Raw genomic sequence first — 20,544 nt, forward strand, 5'->3', positions numbered from 1 at the left:
ATGTTTTATTGTAATAATAAAGTTTATTAAATGAGAAAAGAGTGTTTTATTGGCTGTTTATGTAAAAAGAAACTGGTCTTGCTGTAACAAATGCAGGTACAGGGTTAAGTCCAATCAAACTTTTGAAGTTTGGGAATTTCTTAATTTAAAAAAATAATATATATGTAATAAATTGTTGTAAATATGAATGTTTTGAATCGCATTACAAACTTCTTTCCTATATTCACTTCCGTTAATATTCTCACCATGTCCCCTTGCATAATGTGACAAGAGGAATCTTTCACAACACATGGGGTGGTTCCCAGTGACCTTTTCACCTCGAAATACCTCCAGGGGCTCTAAACATGACAACAAACTCCAGGGAGCCAGGTCTCACCCTTGATTTGTTATCCAAATTCTGCTTGGAGACAGCTGACACAGGTTGCAATGACTCCACTTGTATTTTACATAATTTGAGTTCTATACATTTTCATTAAACTACCACATTATCTGTTAAAATCAGAGGAACTCAGTTGCTCATTTAACATTTTAGTGCTCATTGTGGCTTCGACCTCAAGATAAACGTTTGCCAGACCTGTCCACCTAGTTTCATCTGATGGTAAAGGGGCAGCAGTTTCAATATTTGCACTGGGTGTTAGGTCTGCACACACAGTTTCTGCCCCAGCAGCACTGGCCTGTCAGTGCCCTTTTTCCTAAAGCTGAGGTTCACACAGAGTTCAGGCACAAATGAATGAAGAGTCAATCTGTCAAGACCCCTGAGTGGCTCGCAGAAGTCAACTCTAGGGCCTCTCATACCTTTTGCAGGTATTGCTTTTAATATTTAGACTAAAGACATTATAGTTCATTTAGTCAACGTTCTGGTTGATGCAGACTAAAAACTGTTATAAGTCCAGGGCCTGTTAAAAAAAGATGTTTCTAGGAAATTGAAATCAGCAATCATTAGAAATACATCCGCATGAGTATGCAGTTCTCCCCCAACTACATTAAAAATGAATACAGTTCCACTAATAGAAGTTACAGTTGAAATACCATACGGCCCATTACTGTAAATTAGAAAAGGGCTCAGAGGTTTGTTGTCATGCATTTTCTTTATTTAAAGCCAAAAGCTTGCAGAAGAGTCGCAAGGCCAAGGACTGGGGAGGTGATACTCAATATGGTGAATGGTGACAGATTCAAAAATAGAAAAAAAGGGAAGGTGCAGAAAACAAGTGTGGGACTTCATTCCAGAGGTGTGATCCCTGCCATCTCTGTAGGTAATACCTCAGCGCTCCCAGCGGGCTCTCCATCTGGAGGTGTCAGAGTCGGTGCTGCAGCCAACACCACGGAGACAGATGCTCAGCTGGGGGAAGAGGAGGAGGATGTTTTTCACCTTCGGATCAGCGTGGCTCTCTCTGCCTTCTTGGTGAAGAATGTAGGGCAAGGAGAGGAGAGAATGGTTAATGGACTCTGAGGGAGAAGAAGGACGATCATTTATGGTTGCAAAAATAATCACAAACTACGTGCAAACACCTGACTGCACAAACACGAGATCTGTTAATACATCCAGCAGCCATCCTCTTTCTCTTCGGATATCTGACACATCTTCAGCTGGCCCGCCTCCCTCTGCATTTTGTTTGAGATCAACCCAGTGCTGTTTGTACCCCATGCTGCTTGCAGTTGTTGCAGGCTCTTTTACAAGTCTATTGCCATGCTCACATCCTTGGTTTTCTACCAGTTCCTCTGTCGCATGTCACTCTGCAGGGTCCCGAGGCTTCAAAGGAAAACTAGATACAGTATTCATGGGAAAAAGGGGGGTTGGTCATCTAAGAGATGCCACAGAGGAGTCATTTTTTATTGCTAGTTATCAAACACAGCTAGTAGGTTAGCAACATATAATTATGTGATATACAGAACATACTTAGTATAAGCAGGGCTACAACTAGCAATCAATTTCGTTTTCGAATTATTTTCTTGATTAATTGTTTGCATCACAAAATGTCAGAAAATAGTGAAAAATGTCCATTCCAGTTTCTCAAAGTCCAAGGGGATGTCTTTAAATGTCTTGTTCGGTCCCAAACCCAAAGCTATTTAGTTTAATATCATCTAAAACAGAGAAAAGCAATACATATTCGTATGTGAGAGGCTGAAAAAAGCATTTTCTGCCATATTTGGATAACAAATTACTTAAACAATTATTTGATTATCAAAATATTTGCCGATTATGTTCATGCCAAACAATTAACCGATTAGTTGACTGATCATTGCAGCTCTACCAAGAAGACACAGAGATAAAAGAAGCATCTGTTAAAGTGTAAGAAACAGAACAAAACATTGACACTATTCTAATATATTTATAAAACTGAGCTTTTCATGAATACAACCATCATGGTGTTTTATTATCAACGTGGAGAAAGGCCTTCAATGGCTAACCAATACTGGAAAGTAAGAAGCAGAGCGGAAACTAACGATTATTTTCGGTATTGATTCATTTGGAGATTCTTTCCTCGATTAGTTGTTTAGTCTGTGAATCATCAAATGCCCATCACAATATCCTAGGGCCCAAAGTGGCGCCATCAAATGCCCTGTTTTGGTCAATCTAAATGTCTAAAATCGTAACACATTCAATGTACCACAATGTCAGACAATTAAAAGCAGCAACGTCTCACATTTGAGAAGCTGGAACCATCAAATGTTTGGCATTTTTGCTTGAAAAAAATGAAATGATTAATCAAAATAGAAGAACTGCAGATTAATTTTTGGATTATGTGACTAATCGTAGCAGCTCTCGTAAAAGGTACAAGACGGAGACTTCAAGGTGCACTTATTGATAGGTTAAAAGGTAAAACATGACAATGTATTTAGATATTCATATACTTATTATTATGCTTATTATTATTATTATTATTATTATTATTATTACTAATTTGAATTAGCACTTAAGAAGGTGACAATGTGTTGGAAATAAAAAAAAGAAAAAAGAAAACACTTGCTGTCATGAATGTGATTTTTATTTCTGTAGATTTTGACCAATAGTAATTTAATTTCCACAGTCATTTCCCTGTTGAAGCCTTGTGGAGAAATGCAGCAGTTATGAATGACACACTCTCCTCTTCCTTTGTTATGGCACTGAGGCTCTTTTTAGCCCAGGCTGGGAGATATTTGACAACCATCCCCCATCCGAGTTTAGGCTCTATTGGATCTGGAAGCGCCAGCCGACCTGAAGCCCCGGCCTCCAGGGTCCCCCTGCAACTGCATCCTTTCCCCACTCCATCAGCATAGTAACTGAGAGAGACAAGTGACTTGGCCAGGGTTAACATCTTAATACTCCCTGGGATTGCCTCCAGGATCCAAATGGCTACCCCTAATAGTTTTCCCCCTCTGTGTGCCTGTCAGACCGCCATGACTATAGGCCGTAAGAAAAACAAGACGAGCTGAGAGGCAGCGTAACGAAGCAGCACAATGAAATAATGAGGGGCGGTGAAGAAGAATCGAGCGCCCATGAAAGGTCTGGTGTAAAGATACAGTATAGCTGGCTGCCCACACAGTGATGCCGCCCTTCCTGGATACTTTGCATGGCCAGGCTGTACACTTGAAATTAAACCGGCTTCTTCCTCTTTAGAGCCCAGAAAGGGGGGGGAAACCAGAACTCAATCAGTGTCACGTCACATGGTTCAAAGCGGCCAATTCGATGCTGCCAGGAGGCTGAGAAATGCAAGGTGACAGTTCATTTTACCAGTGACAGTGTGTCGGTCTCGCTTGCTGGTTCTCCAGTCAATTCCCAGTGAGCAGTGAAGGTTGAGCGTTGCTGTAGACAGACAGCAGCTCCCCGTGCACCTCCCCCCCTCCCCCCTTCATCGACCCCGCTCTGCTTTGTATTCCAATTAACTGGACAGTGGCAGAGGCGTGCAGGATCACAAGCACAGGCAGACACACTCTTCTGGCATCCTTCCAGTTCATCTCACTGCTATCAAATGTGCTGTGCTTCCTTTTCCTCCTTCCTTTCCTTTCCCTTCCCTTCCCTCGCTTCTCAGCACATGACAAGGGCCAGTTGTTCCACAAGGATAATTTAGAGATTCTTCTTTAACAACTGCCTCTAGGGACAATGTCTTGGTAATGAAAAATAGGTTCCTCTCATACATTCATACATCACATGTAATAGAGGTATGTAATCACTCAGTCGAGTCAACGCACTGCGAGCTGTAACTGCTATCCTTAACAGACACCTCAAGTAATGCTGAATTAATATTTAGAAATGGCTCATATATCCTAACATAATACAATTTGAAAGATTTTCTATTCAATGCTTTCAGGGCTAACATTGATTTGAGTACAGGCTGAGGTAACCTCCCCGAGTCAGTCAATATGTGTGGCTGACTGAAGGTTGCACATTTGCTCTTCTGTCTTTTGTGTCCTCCATCTATCATCACTTTTTTACTTTGCGCGCACCCTTAAGCCACCCTACACTGACACATGTTTGAACAATGGGTGGGTTGGGAACACAATGATTCTGAGGAAATCCAAAAAGTAAACTACCTCTTTTTATCTCCTCCAGCAACACAAACATTTACAACAGGCCCTTAATGATCAGGCCAAACACCTTCTTTTTGTATCAAGGGTTTGAATCTGCTGTGACATGTCCAAATCAGGGCCACATTTAAGCACCACCTTGAGATATTATCTGTTGGAAAAGGCGACCCCTATTCCTAAAGAGTGATTTAAGCCACGTTTTAAGACAAATGGCACATGTATACTCTGCAACTTCCTTCCTTGGACAATTTTTAAGCTTTTTTAACAACTCATTTAACTACAACAATCTCTGTAAATCACATCACCTCCTTTTCGGAAAACTGATAAAGTCAACCAGAGCCTGAAAGACAGGCATGGGTGCTTCACTGTTTGCCCCTCTGAGTTTCTGGCTATCTTGAGAATGCAATGTTGTGTGTGTGTGTGTGTGTGTGTGTGTGTGTGTTTGCAGGGGAGGATGCACACACACTTACTCAACCACACACCCCTCATGCCCTGAGGATCCTCCTGACTCTCTCTCCTGGTTCTATCAGATCAGAGAGACCCGCTGTCCCTCCCCACACCGCAATGCAAATGAAAAGGAATGCACTGATAAAAGGCCAGATCCTAAAGATGAGAGGGCAGAAGGAGGACAGAGGCAGCGAATGCTAAAGGGGGGAAGAGCCTCTTGGGGAGATGAGAGGTGGCGGAGGAGTCAGTGTTGGTAGTAGCGGGAGATCATAGCCTTGCTCCCCCTCAGCTGCGTTTGATACAGGGCTTTTGTCGCTCTTTCAGCGGTGCATTGTTGGGTGGTGTAATCCCTGTTGGATTACAAAGAGCTTCCCTTTTCATATGGGGCTGACCCAGCAGGCAGTTGGCTGGGGCTCTGTGGAGCTGTCAAGGGGAGGGAACCTCTTTTCCAGGGGAGGGGACCCCAGTTCCTCTTACCTTCACAGGGGCTTTTTGCTGGGAGGCCAGTCAGGCGCAGGTCAACGTGGGGACGCTTCTGACACGGGACTCAACTCACTCTGACCTCGTGGCTTCCTGTAGAGAAGTGACAGGGAAGGAGACCATTATGAAATATCAAGCTTTCAACATTAAACAATTAAAAATACTGTAAATTATTAAAATACGACTATGCACTGAAAGGAAACTGCTGCTAATGCCGCAGCTTTTTAGAGCTATGTGGGTAAATATAGTTAAGTTTAGTTGAGTTTATTCACAGTTAGGGCTGGGCAATAGGGAGAAAATCTGATATCACAATATTTTTGACCAAATGCCTCAATATGGCGGCAATATCCTTGGGTTGACGCTTTGATTAAATACCTTCACAGTTAGATTTTAGAAAATTAATCATCAGTAATGTGGACATAATGTCTAAGTGATTAAATGCAAATAATAGAACAGCTACAACATTTTGGTAAGTTCAGAAATGAACATCACTTTAGTAATGAAGCCTTTGAGTCTGTGAAAAGCGCTATATAAACTCCATTTATTATCATTACTACTATTATTATTAATATTATTAAAACTAGTAATTTATGTCACATCTCGATATTACGATATCCAAAATCTAAGATGATATCTAGTCTCACATCACGATATCGATATAATATCGATGTATTGCCCAGCTCTATTTACACGTTATTAAAAAACAGCAACAACATGGCTTGATACAAGGCTAAACATTATGCAGTGTAGGTTAGAAGCAAAGCTAAAGGCTTATAAGATACCATGCACCCCTCAAAGTAACACAGGTTACACTAAGCAGCAGGGAAAATTAGAAAAAGAGTATGGGAGGAAATACAAAGTTCTTAAAAGTCCTTGTTGATAAGTGATAAATGTCTGTGAATGATGATAATGTAAAATGCAACAGCAAGGGTATTTTTGTGTTTTTAGTTGTGTGTCGTCTTCAGTGTTACAATGCTTTAGACTGCAGAGCAAAACAATTGTAAAAATAAATAAATATATTATTAAACCCAATGTGCAAATTATTCATGTACACAGCCTTTTATTGTATTTTATTAAACTTTACATTTTGCTTCAAAATGTTGCATTAGGACCCATTTTTGTTAAAATACTCAGGCCTGTAAGTCTGGGAAAAAACAGTTAATGTTGTGTATATGTAATGTGGCTTTTACGGTACATAAAATAATTATCTTACAAGATTAACTACACATTAGTTTAACACAGCCTTGATTGATATCCGGTCTATTCTGTCCATGCGAGTCTGATTCAGCTTTGGTTCCTTGATGGCTTTCCATGTAGTGTTTCAGTAGTAAAGGATCAATAAGACGATAGTCAGACTCACCACTATTTCTATTAGTATTACTACTACCTCCTGTACACTAATGTCAACCGTGTAAAGGCCAGTCCAGTCCATCCCATTGCTGTTCACCCTCTACTGGTAACGTAAATCCTTCCTGTCAGATGTTAAAGGACCAATTTAGTGAAGCTGCATTCACGTGTTGTAGGAAATACCTTAATTAGTGTCCAAGCTTAAATCAAAGACCCATTTAAGTGGTGATTGCTGCAATTTAAACAGTGAACTGGGTATCATTTCTGATACCCAATTTGACAAGATGTGTTATTTGTAGGCTATATCTGATTTATTAGTTGAGCCTTATATTTCTTTGTTGTACGGCTTTGCTAAAAATCAGTTTAATCCCTGTGGAGATGTATTTTCTTATCTTCATGCACAAGGCAGCTGTATGCCATTGGATTTCTATTTGGCCTACAGGTCCCTGGTACGTTTTTATGTTCAGCAAAGCATGTATCACTTAAATGTGAATGCACCAAAAATTTAAATTTACAATAAAAAAGATAGTACAGGGAGGCAGCATCTAATACAATATGTAAAGAAACGTGGACATTAAATTACGAACACTTTTAATAATTCATTTTTACTTTTGCTGTCAAAGTTGTTTAAAAAATTACTAAATTTTCAATAAAATAAAAGCTTGAAGAATCTGTAAAAACATCGTTTAACGTGCAACAACTCTGATTTACGATTTTACAACTGGATTAACCGATAGGGAGGATATAAGCACTTAAATGCCGCAACCGCATAAAAGTCGTGAAAATCGTATTTTGCTAACGTTAGTGTTACTTTCAAGTGGAATCACTTGTTAAAGTTAATTTTCACCTTTATTGTGAGATTAAGTAGTAAATATATGAATTTACTCTGAAACAATGTTGTTTGTGGAGGAACTACTGCTGACTTCAGATGCCATGGTAACGAAACCATGTCAACGGCCGCCAACCCTTTTCATACCACGTCACATAACGCTTAGTTAACTGATAGTGTTAGCTAGCTAGCTGGCTACAAGAAGGACAACCGTCTGCTACAAACAAGTTACTCTAATGTAAATGAAAAGCCGTTAACGTCTGGATGAGGTTCGGGTAAGCACTCACACTTAGCTACCATACCTACAGTGACCTAAAGCAAAGATAACCGCCTAAAATAAAAGAATAATGGCCATAAATTACCATTTTCTGGCCAACTGTTATACATAGCTTGCTAATTAGCAGGTTAGCTGCAGTGTGACAGCTCACATAACGTTAGCTAGCGTTATGTAAAACATTACGGACAACTCCACTCTAGCCTTAGCTAACTGGCTGTGATACACTTCGTATTAAAGAGTAAAAAATGGTGTGTTTTATTTGTTTCACTACCAAACGGGGTCATACTAAACCAGCTAGTCACCATTTATCCGCTATCCTAATTCTTGAGGATTAAATTGGCACAGACTAAAACAATACTGGCCAAAACATAACTTTGTATGGCGGTTTGGTTTAAAGGCGTCGGCTTGTAGGCGGAAAGGACAGTTCCCTCCATTGCTTAATGTACAAGTTATACTGAATCACCAATCCAAACACTAGTATGCAGGCCTGCTGCTTTCTGTCTTCAGTTTCTGTTCTGCTTGGTGCAACTTTTTGTATTTTGCAGGGAGGTCAGACTACAAAAGACCAGCAACAGAGCTGGCTGACAGGGATTCAATGTCTTGCCCAAGGACTTTCCAGATGCTTGCCAACCTGGACATGTGAGCCCAGGTTGAATATATGTCTAATGGGATTTTTGTATTATTTATATCACTTTTAAATGGACATGGAAAAATGGAGATGGTCAGATGGACACGTACTTTATATACAAGGGAAAGCCTAAAAAGAGAGGCAGAGATGTTATTTCTGCAACACATACCAGTCAAAGTTTACTTTAAGTGTTTAAAGCGGCTCATTTTGTGATTAACCACAAACACCTGCATGTACGTAAGACGTTTAATCTCATCTTTATCACAGGCAATTTTGTTTGGCTCCGATGTTGCTAAAGTGTTTAGTAAAGGGGACACCCCCTACGGAGGCTTTCTTCTTGGCAGTGTTACTGTAGGTCAGACATAGGGGTTTTCTCAGTGTCAATAAAACCGGAGTGCAGAGGAAATTGTCATCAGTGCACCTGCTCCACCCCATTTTGTGCAAATCTAGATGCATGCACGGAAGTTAGGTTTCAGAGCTAGAGGACACAGGTGGTTCGATACTAGGCTGTGCCAGGCTCTTGTTTCTGTCATGGAGCTGTAACAATATGAGGCTCAGTGTGCTCTGAAAGGCTGCCTTGTGGAGTGAAGACTGAAGTGTGAAGGTGCAGAAAAGGTGTGAAAAGTCTGCTAACAAAAGTCTCTGGAGTTGGGCCAGCGATGGCGACAATCCCATATGACATTAAGAGGCTTTTGGACGGTAATGTCTAAATTTATTTACTCTTAAAAATGTTTTTTTCTTTTTCTTTTAATAGTACAGTTGTATCTTACACTCATGTGATTAAATGAGTGTTAATATGTAAAATGGCATTTCACATGTACAAATGAGTTTATTCTACTGGTGGGCAGCAGACAGACAGCGAGCTAAACCTAAAAAATAACGTGTCACATCTTTTATTTTTATTCTTCATTTTGGTGCTCAGAAAAAATCCTTGTACCTGTTACAGTTGTACCAATTGTTACTTCTAGTTGTACAAACAAAAGCTAGAACGTAAGAAACACTTCACAACGCCCACGATGGACTGTAAACTCTACAGTATTTTACTACATTTGCATGTACTGCGAGGCCAACAAACCGGGCCTTTGGAAGACAATTTGCATGTCGTCAGTCCGTTGGTGCAACGTTGGAGAACACCAAGACATTTAATCAGATAATGGCTGTAGGACAACCTGTTTTACAAAAATGGGCCTTGCTTTACTCAGTAATATTGCTATATTGTTGACTATGTTGAACTACTATAATGATCAAGTTTGCAGTTCAGTACAATAGTATTAGTAATTAACTTAGTAAAGTACAATACACCCCCTTCCCCCCCATAACATGACCTGTATGAGTACAAGCCTCTAGTTATTTACATAAAAACTTAAATTAGCTACTTGGATAAGCAACATTTTCTCCCCATTTCTGAAATGCTTCCCAGGTATTGACACGTTTTATTGCATTTATTGTCCGACTCTGTTTTTTTAAAAGTCTGTCTTCTTTTTTTGGTTTTGCTTTGCATTGTCGGCAGTTATTGCCAATGCTGGAATATCATTTATTCTGCAGGATTTTCAGTTTTTGAACCAGGCTTTCACCATCTAATCTTCATTTGTAAAACAGCCAATAGGAACACTTTGTCTCTCTCTGAAAGGACCTGTGATTGGCCAAAGACTCCGGTCATGGGCTAGATTTTCTAAAGCCTTAATAAACAGAGCCATGAGGAGGTGCAGAAGTCTAGATTTCTGTCAGACAACTTGAATTACAGTATGCTGAAGAGTAGAGCTGCAAAGATTAATTCTTTTAGTTGTCAACTTTAAAATTATTTTTTTGATTATCGATAAGTCGGTTTGAGTCATTATTTAAGACAAAAATAACAAATTCTTTGATTCCAACTTCTTAAATGTGAATATTTTCTAGTTTCTTCTCCCCTGTGACAGTAAACAGAGACATTTGAGGACGTCATCTTTGGCTTTTGGGAAACACTAATCCACATTCTTCATAATTTTCTGACATTTTAGAGACCACTAATCGATTAATCGAGAAAACAGTCAACAGATTAATCAACTATGAACATAATCGTTAGATGCAGCCGTACTGAAGAATTACTATGGAATTTTAGCCCATGACTCCAAATGAATTGGCCTACCTCAGCTTTAAATTATCAAATAAATGTACATAAATACAAGTTTTTATGCATTAAATTCTACAGGTGTTCATGTTGTTGAGTCCGTCTGTATAAGTGTATAAAGTGGTAATTTAAGGGATAAAACAGCAGACATCAGTTCTCAAACATTTCAGACTTTTATCTTGAATTTTATGTTCATAAGTTATGATATTTAATGAGCATCATAGATAGATCTGTCATTTACATTTACTAATTATTGGACTTATCTTTGTGTAGAATCTGAGCAAATTATGAGGGTTTTGTCTCTTACAAACAAAAACCTGATCATATAATGTTTTATTCACTGTTTGATTTCTTCAGGATTGTGTCCTAGGAAAACCATGTTGTTAATTGCCATGCTTACAGAGTTTTCTGTTCTCTTCAGACTGTGAGCTGTTTGTATCAGAGCTCCTTCAAGACGAGGACCTTAGTGAAAGTGCTCAAGAGACACGGAAGGTCTTACTGAATAACTTCAGGGTCGTCCACATAAGGTAGGATTCTACCTCTAGAGGCAGCATCAAATCAGTGTTTAGCAAGCTTACTAGTCAATTTTAACAGTGTAATTCCACGCCACCATTATCTAATTTTTGCTGCTAATACCACACAAGAACTTTAGTTGTTGCTGTAATTGCTTTAAACACAGTTTGCATTACATTAGAAGAACTCATTTAGTCTAATGGTGTTACCTTAAAGACTTCATGCTTTCTTTTATTTTGTTGTTATTAAAAGTTTTTAAAGATCTCATAGAATAATCTGTTTTGATCAGAATAATTAAATGTTAATGTGATGTGAGCATCATGAACCCCCCCTACCCAAAAAAACAAAACTATTGTATGCAGTGTGATAGGTTTTCTCCGGAAACGGTGTTGCCTGCAGTGCACGATAAGAGGCGCATGCTCTCGTACAGAAAACTTGTGGTTTTGTGGTCTTTTGTGCAGGAAACAATTGCTGAATTTTTTAAGCAACACTGGAGATGAGTTGTCTGAACAATGAAAGCACAGTCAGCTTTGCAATTCAGTGAAAATGATTACATAAGATAAGATATTTGCTTATTTTGATTTTACAGAAACCCTCAAGAATTCCCCTTCCCACAATGTAAGTAAAATTACCCTGAATCAAAGTATCACATACTACTTTATCTACACTGAGTTGCTTCAGCTGTGTGTGTGTGTGTATTTCTACATGCATGTTGTGTGTGATTATGCAGGCTTAATCATGTACTACTGAAAGTTAAGTCTTTTAAAGTGTTTTGTTACATGACCCACTCACATTTGCTTTATATCTCTCTGTCTGACACATTTTCATGAACAAACACACACACACACACACACACACACACACACACACACACACACTCAGCGGACTTTAGGGACGAAGACGGTTCTGACGACAACCGCAGTTCCAGCCTGGGTCGCTCTGCCCCATCAGACGATGCCTCCGTAGCCTCTGACTACCAGGATGATGGAACCCCTGAGTGTGAGTTAACAATACTTGTGTGTGTGTGTGTGTGTGTGTGTGTGTGTGTGTGTGTGTGTGTGTGTGTGTGTGCGTGTGAGGCCATTTGCGCAGTGCAGAGGTCTTAGCTCAAAAAGGCCTATTTCTTAATGTCCATGAAATCAAAAAATAAAGACAGCAGACATTATTCCAGATTATATACGTATTATACCATCTACTTCAACCACGTAAAATGCAATGAAATCTTAACCCTAATTATGAAACCTGCATGTCGATATTATCTGTTTGATCGTGCTGAAAGGCTATAGTGGTCAAGGAATTCAGCACCAATAAAGGAAAAGGTAAAAAGGAGGAGTCAGTGTCATGGGAGATAATGCAGTTTTCATCTGAGAAAACTAAACAAATGCAGTTTTAATAAACTACCCTCGCCATCGTCACCGGTACACCGACACCTCGCCACAGGAAGCATAGTCGAAACCCTTCTGCTGGATATTGGTGCTGGCTCTCTTAATTTGAAAAACAGACCACATCTGTGAAATCCTCCCTCACTGGCCTCCTACCTCTTTGCATGGCTCTAGTGACATCAGTGACTCCTCCTCCTGGCCAGTGTGCAGGTAGGCTGTCCTGATGCTGAAGAAAAAGCTGGCTAGTGGTTCACAAAGGTCTGATAGGGGACCTGGAGCTCCCTCCAGTGGTGGATCCTGAGCTTCTGGTCTGTCCCCTTTGAGCTGTGCGGGTGGACTGTGGGAGGCATGGAGGCGGCCCACACAGAGAGAAGGCTTTGTAGCTGCAGGCTAATTCTGTGATTGATTGTCTCTGAGTCCCTCTATTCTTTCACAACCGGGTTTGAAATACAACACTGTACCTGAGGGGCCATGTGTGTTCCATCCCTCTCTCCCTTTATCAATCTTTCTATCTTCCCTTCTTGGACTTGCCCTCCCTCCCGTTCAGACTTTTTGTATTTCTGACTCCGAGCGCCAACTATTAGCCCTTGACGTGACATGCCGCAGGTGGGCATTATTGACTTCGCTGCTTCAGGTGCCCATCTATACCCCGTGCTTTCTTTTTAAGCTGTTTTCTTGAGTTAAAGATGGATTAATTTGGAATTTCCCAAAAAATAAAAAAAGAGCCTGTTGTCACCGTTTGCAGTCGTTTTGTGATACCGGTAGTTAATGCCAGCTGGATGTAGTCAAAAACAATCTCCTTATTTGGAAATGTCTTAATGAACTCTTCCGTCCTCTGCCCACAGAAGATTAACTGCTGCATGTCTCTGCAACTTTGGAAAAATAGAGTCAACAAATCAGGCCAGATGGTGGGTAGATAGACCACAAGACAATGATAATTCATTTTTTTTTTTTTTTTTTTTTTTTTTTTTTTAAGAGATAAATGTTTTTTTTTAGATTATTTTAGGCCTTTAATGACAGGACAGATGAAGATATGAAGGGGGAGAGAGAGGGGGAGTGACATGCAGCAAAGGGCCGCAGGCTGGATTCGAACCCGGGCCGGCTGCGTCGAGGAGTAAACCTCTATACATGGGCACCCGCTCTACCAACTGAGCTATCTGGGTGCCCGATAATTCATTTTTTTTTAAATTGTTCATTTCAAAATAAGCAAGGCGAGATTTCTTCGGGGAAACAAACTAAATCAAACAATAAAATGCTTTAAAAATTTCCCTTAAGGCTATAACGATAACACACCCAACTAAAAACTATGCCGTCTGTTACCGTGGAAGCGATGTTGCTAAAGCTTGAACATTGTGTCACGCCATTGTCGGTGTTAAATGTGAGAAATAGCCATTTATGCAGCACTACCAGAATCTGCTTTTGTCTTTCATTTGCATTTTGCTTTGAATATCAAATGCCCCTCGACGCCAAACAAATACACTTTAAAAGAAAACACATTTTAGTGTTGGATCAATAACGATACTGTTTGATTCTGCAGGACCAATTCACACCTCACAGCTTCTGTGTCCGTTTTTTTTATTGCTGCAACCATGTTAGCGTAGTGAATGGCTTGTGTCCTCGCTAAAAGGGCATGTGGAGTTCATAGTTCATTCTCTGTTCACTGCCAATTGAAAGAGATGGCTCACACTTTTCTGCTGGGCGGCCTGTTTCAATGGAGGAGGGAGTGTTTGTGGAAAATAATGGCATGACCACCTAATGAAATCGGTGGCATTTTTTGGAGGGACAATCATCCATGGTGACTATTTGAATTTTCTTTTTATTCCATTTAATGCAGAAATCAGCACCTTTTGTTGCAGAAATGAAAGGTAATTTTGGGAGTTAGAGAATAGCATTTGGCTTTAAGGAGAAGCTAGAAAATCAAGTTTTTTTTTTCTCTTGAGTTTAATTGTATCATTTTTATTTCAGACTACTGTACACAATAGAGACTTTGTGACTCGGAGAATGTATTATCCATGGTAATCGACTGCCTGCCTTTGCTGCTCTCTGTTCCCTAACCAGAGAGTGAGTGAGTGTGAAGTCGATGGCTGCCTTTACACGCAGGAGGAGCCTGTGCCGTTTGATTAGATGCGGTGGCCTGTTGTCTTCAGCGGACTGGGTGACACCAGATTTGTAATGGCTGACAGGAACAGATGGAGCCTCCATTGTTAGCCCGGGTGTCTGCATGGTAATGTGAACTGAGTTTCACCCGCCGACCGCACCGGTGACCTGACCGCGCCTGCAGCCTCACCCCAGCCTAGTCTGCCCCCTTAACCACCCTCCAACTCTCTCTCTCTCGCTCTCTCTCTTTCTCTCTGTGCTATATGGGGCTCACACACATTTTTTTTTTTTCATTACACACTTTCCGCCATTCCAATACATTTGGCATGCATAAACCAATATATGCACAAGATTTCACCCTCAGGCATGTAGAATCTCAATTTACCCACACACACATGCACCCCAGGAGACAGCCGGAGATGTGGGGCTCTGAGCCCTGTCGTGCTGTTTGCAGGTCAAGTTTATGAAGTTGAAATGGCCTGTTTGTTTTTCTTTGATTGGGGGAGCACCGCTGGGTGCTCGGGGATGTTTGCTGAGAAGCTGCAGCGATGACAGATTACTGCCGGATGAGCTTTGTTTCAGTAGGCGTGCAGAAAAAGATCATGCTTTTTATATGTCTCCCTCTTTTTTTGTGATAATAATGATTTTATTATAATGCAAAATGTAGAATTTATTAACAAAACTCCGATGTTTTTTTTCTGCGTTCTTCACATCAGGACTGGAGAGGATCTGTTTGTTATTGAATTATATGTTCCTGGATACAGCATGGTCATTTACTGTATATAATCTAAGATATCTAATAATTTAGATTTATAATAATTATCTTGGAGATCATTTAATTTAGATAATAATCAGAGAGGGATGCAACTAAAGATTATTTTGATTATTTTCTCAATTAATCAATCTTTTGGGCTGAAAAATGTCAAAGAATTGTGAAAAACGTCACACATGTGTGTTTTCTTGAAATTGCTTGTTTTCCCATCCAAGATTATCAGTTTTCTGTTGTATAAGACAAAGAAAAAGCAGCATTTTATTCTTACATCTGAGAACTAGGGAAGGTTTGGCCATTTCTCTAAAAAAAAATACTTAAACAAGTAATCAATTATCAAAATAGTTGCTTATTAATTTCTCTAGCCATTAATCAATTATCGGTACTAGCACTGAAGGCAGGTTTGTTCTCTTGCGTTGGCCTGTTTAAAGAATGCATGAATGTGACTACTGTCAGTGATTACTGTGCCGACCCAATTTTCTAAACCAATTACTTGCAAAAGAATGCAGTAGGATAACCAATTTGAATTTATGTCTCGCTGCTGCATATTCTCATTTGAATTAGAATATGAGTTGCCAATGCACAGTAACAACATTATTACACAGTGCTGGTAAATAGAATATTAAATCTAAATGTTGTCATTTTGGCTGAAGCTTAAAAAACCTATATAAAGTGAAGTGCTTCTGAGAGTGCATGCCCAGGTCTCTTGGCTGGTGAAATAGGGAAAAACATTGCCAGCTGACAGATTGATGCTCCATTAGGGGGTTAATCAGCAATGTTTAAAGTGCCAACTGGCCTCTTGTATGCGTTTTGAAGGCAAATTAAGTCATGAGAAAGAGCAAGTTTCTTTGTGCTTCACAAAGAAAAACAGTTATTAAAAGGACAAAATGTTAAAACATTGCTGAATAAACTTTATCTGATTTGCATGCAGCACCTGGACAGTACTTTGGGTCTGCGTAAATGACCTCCTCGCAGGGTTGTTGGCCTGTGGTCATGCTGTCTGCCCACATACTGAACTCTTGACCTTTTCCCCCTTGCTCGACCAACTTGTGACCTGTCTACACTCAGTCCAGAATTATGTGAATGATCGGCCTTCCTGTCACAGAACGCCTATCAGTTGTAAAGTTTCTTTGGAGTTTCTCTGATAGCCTTGTACTGTATCTATCCGTCAGAATATCTGCCTGGAGATTCATTTTTCATGGCGTTCATTCAGTGTATGGATTTTGTGACATTTGGATAGCGGCAGCTCGTTTGCAAGGAAGCGAGGGATATGTTAATGACCTCCAGTCTTCGTCATTCTCCTTCTCTCTCCTTTCCTTTACTCTCTCCGTTGCACCCTGTGTGCTTTTCTAGAAACACACACACACACACACACACACACACATATACACATTACGAGGCAGGAGCAGGCTCTGTGCATCGCTGCGACTGCTTGCCACCCGGGTTCAAAAGTTCACACTATTCCCCCAAGGCTACTGTGCTGCTGCAGATGCTGATAGTCTTTTCTTTCTCTCTCTTTCTCTGCTGCCTTTCTCTCCCTCTCTCCCTCGCTGTTTACACTATTAATCTTGTACACTCTCTCTCACACACTCACTCACACTGCCTGGCAAGAAGAGAGCGGCTTGAAGGGGGGATTTGGACGTATTTAACCGAAGGGCATCCATCACTCTCAACTCCGGCTTCATCCCCACCAAAAGCCACACGTGTAGTTTTTGCATCCTCCCGGTTTGTTAGCCCTCTGATGCAGCTCTCCCCTCATTTGCTTTGTTTTATTGTTGCGTTGCATATAATTACATCCCTCTGTTGCCTCTGGTGTAGCGCCGCGTTGAAACCATGGGAAAACAGGCAAAGGTAAATGTGCAGCAGTCCATCTGTAAAGAGGCACATAGGCAGAATGCAAAGTAGGAAGCTGGGGCAGGGTGGCTCCTAATCTCCCCCAGAGCTGTCAATGTCACAGACAAATAGCAAAACTATCAGATGCTTTGGGTTCACCCAGAGGTTAGCGTTCCCAGGTACCTCCTGCATTCACTCCCTCTCTTTCTCTCCTTGCCTTGCAAATGAGAATTTGATTTTGCCCTCCACTGGAATCCATTTCTGGAGATGAATGAAGTTTCAATGCCAAGCCCAGGTGGCCCCACTGATTTCTTAGGGAAATAAATGGAGACGGGAGAGATGTGTTGGCTTGTACACAGACAGTGACACGGCGGCTCCCATTCCCTCTGGGATCCCTCTGTTTAATTGTTGCTGTAATGTAGCACTTTAAGGGCATTAACATGCCCTTGTGGAGTTATTCGAGGATGTTGAGGATGCATCCCTCTTTACACCGGGATCTCCGCTCGGCTGGAAGAAGTCACCACTGTGTGTGTTTGTGCCAAGTGGGACAGGGCTGCCGTGGGATACAACTGAATGCTGAGATTCCTTATCTGCTACGGAGATTTGTACTATTGATTTGGAGTTGCATATGTTTGTTTAGTTATCTCCAAGAAATTGAATGTGAAGCCTGTCAATTGGGAAAACGTTTTATAGTAAAGGAAGTTGTTCCTCTTTGGCAGTATAAAAACTGTAATTAAACAAAACTATTAGGCAATTACATAATTAACTTCAAGATTTAGATTTAGAGCAAAACAGCATTGATTAAAGTTATTGCCTTTGCCTAAATAGATATGGTCAGTGATTTGTAATTGTGGTTATGTGTGGTAAAACAGTAGTTATTAATTTTTTTTACTTATTCAATATTGAGATTATTTTATTGTTTATATTATGTTATATTATACATGTGTTCATTTGTATTTTCCCACAATATCCGTTGTGACTTCTGCTACAGTCACTGTCAGAGGTTGATTTTCCTCTGAATGAAACACTGCAACTTAATTTGTTGTCATATTTTCTTTTACTTAATTTTATAATAAAAAAACTTTTCAAAAGTTTGTAAATTAAAAAAAAAGAAGATATAAGTATATTGGAAGAAAAGCTTTTCTCCACAATTATCTTACTTGCCTGTATATTTCAACTGGTTAAATTAAATAATAGAAATTTTAAGTAAGTTATATACTGGCTTTTAACACTTTTATTAATTAAGTTATTGCAGGTATTTCAAAATCTTCTACATTTCCTGTTGTAAAAAAGAAAGAATTGCAACATATTGTAATGTGTTATAAAAAGGCCAAATTGAGTAATAAATCAGCCAGTATTCATATTTTTTAATAAAAAACTGAATAGAAACCTGCTAAAAATGTATTTAATATATCACAGTATGAATACAGTTTTTTTTTAACACAAAATGTAACTTAAAAGAAATGTAGCATTTATTCTGGCATTCAATGTGAAAAAGCCCAAAGAAAGAAGCATCTTTAAGTTGCCTTTATTTTATTTAAAGTTGTTTATGGTAATCCAAATTAGTAAAAAAAAATAATAATTTAAAAAATAAATTTGGTACACTGAATAATTCAAATAAAAATATTCTTATATTGAGCAAAACCACCTCCTTCAGTTTTAAGTATGACTGATTTTATTGGGCGTTTGGCCTTATTTTCCATGACAGAATCATTTTTTTTGTTACACCTGTTGCCCGTTGGACTTGGCGGTGATTTATGAAAAGAATCAAAGAACAATGGCATCATATAATTGTTTATTGGAATAATATGTAACAGCAGTGACTATAAAACAAAACCAATTATATAATAAAAAGGTAATAAGCGTGAGATATTGCTCAGAAAGCACAGGGCAATAACAAGGTCCTCACTGACATACTTACTTAACTTTATTGCCAAAATTATATTTAAAGCATTTTAATGGAAAATAACAGAAGCATTTTAAAGTTGCCATAACTGTACATTCAGAGAGCGAGTGTGTCGATTTTCCCTTTAGGCTGTGTCGTTGATTGTGTTATATCCCGTTTTTATCACAGATACGCAGGCTCTCCTGTGGGCCCGAAATCCTCCATTGTTGGTATTTATATTCTTACTACTGTTTCTTTTATTTTTTCTGTCTCTGTCAGTGAAGCAGCTGAAAACCATCCCCAGCGATTAGACGATCATTGTATCTGCAGTTAAGCATTTGAATAGTGGTAGTAAATCTAGAAAAGGGAAATTCAGGGTCGCTGTATACGCGGCTTATGGCTGCCCAGGGGGAAGCCGATGTCACATTGTAAATTTAGCCTCTTAGTGTCTATACAGCGGCCGGCCTGTGATGCTTGGATGTGGATTAGAGCCAAACGGAGTCCAGAATCACTTGACATCTAATCCCGTGAAGAGGCACAGAGATAAATATTTTGTTCTTTCAAATTGCATCGAGCGTAACAGACTAAGTTGACCAATAAAATAAACACAGAATCTCTCTGCGCTGCATTTAAGTAACAATGTAACTGAATTTCCAGAGTCTAAATCTGCGATGTAAAATATTTATTTATTTTATTTGTGTTTATATTAAAGTTTTTATCCTTCGCTCAGTTGTAAAGCTTTTATATCTCCAGCCAGACATTTGTTGTTTAACTTGATTGACATCCCTGGTCCTGCGTAAATTCCGTGTCCCATTAAACATTATTAGAAGACGATTCAGGCATCATGCAGCCTGATATAATGCACTGCATGTTATCTTTGGTTCAAACACATGCATTAGGAGGTTCTAAACACGCTTTATGTATCGATGACTGAAGTCCTAATCAAATCACGGGGAGGAGAGGAGGGCAGGGAGACATTCTGCCCTTAACCTCAGTGCCTCTCAGTCTCTCTCCTCCCTTCTGATGGCCGCCTCGCTGGAGGGACGCGCAGCAAAGGCCTCCTCCTTTAATGAGGAAAAATGTATCAATTTAGCTTTGCCCTGCGCGCAGATTGAGCGCCGGGTGGGTGAAGGTGCACTGAGTGAATCCTTTTTCCTAATCAAGGACAGTATCGAAGAGGATTGTGGTCTCTCTCGCTTCGTCTGTAGAGTCAGCAGCATTCCTCCCCGCAGCCCCCTCAGGGCCAGGGAGCCTCTCTCTGCCTTCTGTTTCACCTCATCAGCAGGGTTCACGTGGGGGTCAGGTCCTGCCCCCTGATGCTGCATTCAATGCAATACCTCTCCGTGAGAGCCCCCATGCTCAGGGACTAAGCAATGGAGAGAGAAAACATATGATAACTCGCTGATTTTGATTCCTACCTTTGCTGTAAAGGGGTGGGGGGGGG

General features: G+C 40.0%; 1 protein-coding gene and 1 long non-coding RNA gene across 6 annotated transcripts in view; one reads left to right on the forward strand and one right to left on the reverse strand.

Moving 5' to 3' along the window:
* Window positions 1-1,078: 1,078 nt before the first annotated feature.
* Window positions 1,079-8,051, reverse strand: LOC117936550. 2 transcript variants are annotated; one of them, XR_004654973.1, is made up of 3 exons: window positions 7,907-8,051; window positions 5,431-5,526; window positions 1,079-1,395 (listed from the first exon to the last, which is right to left on the reverse strand). It is a non-coding gene; the product is annotated as an uncharacterized LOC117936550 (long non-coding RNA). The 2 variants fall into 2 exon arrangements; XR_004654972.1 differs by lacking the exon at window positions 1,079-1,395 and adding an exon at window positions 1,419-1,750.
* A 65-nt stretch (window positions 8,052-8,116) lies between these two features.
* The window catches only part of skap1 (src kinase associated phosphoprotein 1), a 32,348-nt gene continuing 19,920 nt past the window's right edge, over window positions 8,117-20,544 (forward strand). For 2 of the 4 annotated variants that reach the window (XM_034859669.1, XM_034859667.1), the window contains exons 1-5: window positions 8,117-8,134; window positions 8,432-8,525; window positions 11,043-11,148; window positions 11,724-11,752; window positions 12,017-12,133. In XM_034859669.1, the coding sequence (XP_034715560.1) occupies window positions 8,132-8,134; window positions 8,432-8,525; window positions 11,043-11,148; window positions 11,724-11,752; window positions 12,017-12,133 (349 nt within the window). In that variant the 5' untranslated portion in view covers window positions 8,117-8,131. Of the gene's footprint in view, window positions 8,135-8,431; window positions 8,526-8,954; window positions 9,214-11,042; window positions 11,149-11,723; window positions 11,753-12,016; window positions 12,134-20,544 lie in introns of those variants that run through there. The other 2 variants (XM_034859668.1, XM_034859670.1) reach the window with 2 other exon arrangements.

The sequence above is a fragment of the Etheostoma cragini genome, chromosome 21, assembly GCF_013103735.1.
Source record: "Etheostoma cragini isolate CJK2018 chromosome 21, CSU_Ecrag_1.0, whole genome shotgun sequence".
NCBI classification, from domain to species: Eukaryota; Metazoa; Chordata; class Actinopteri; order Perciformes; family Percidae; genus Etheostoma; species Etheostoma cragini.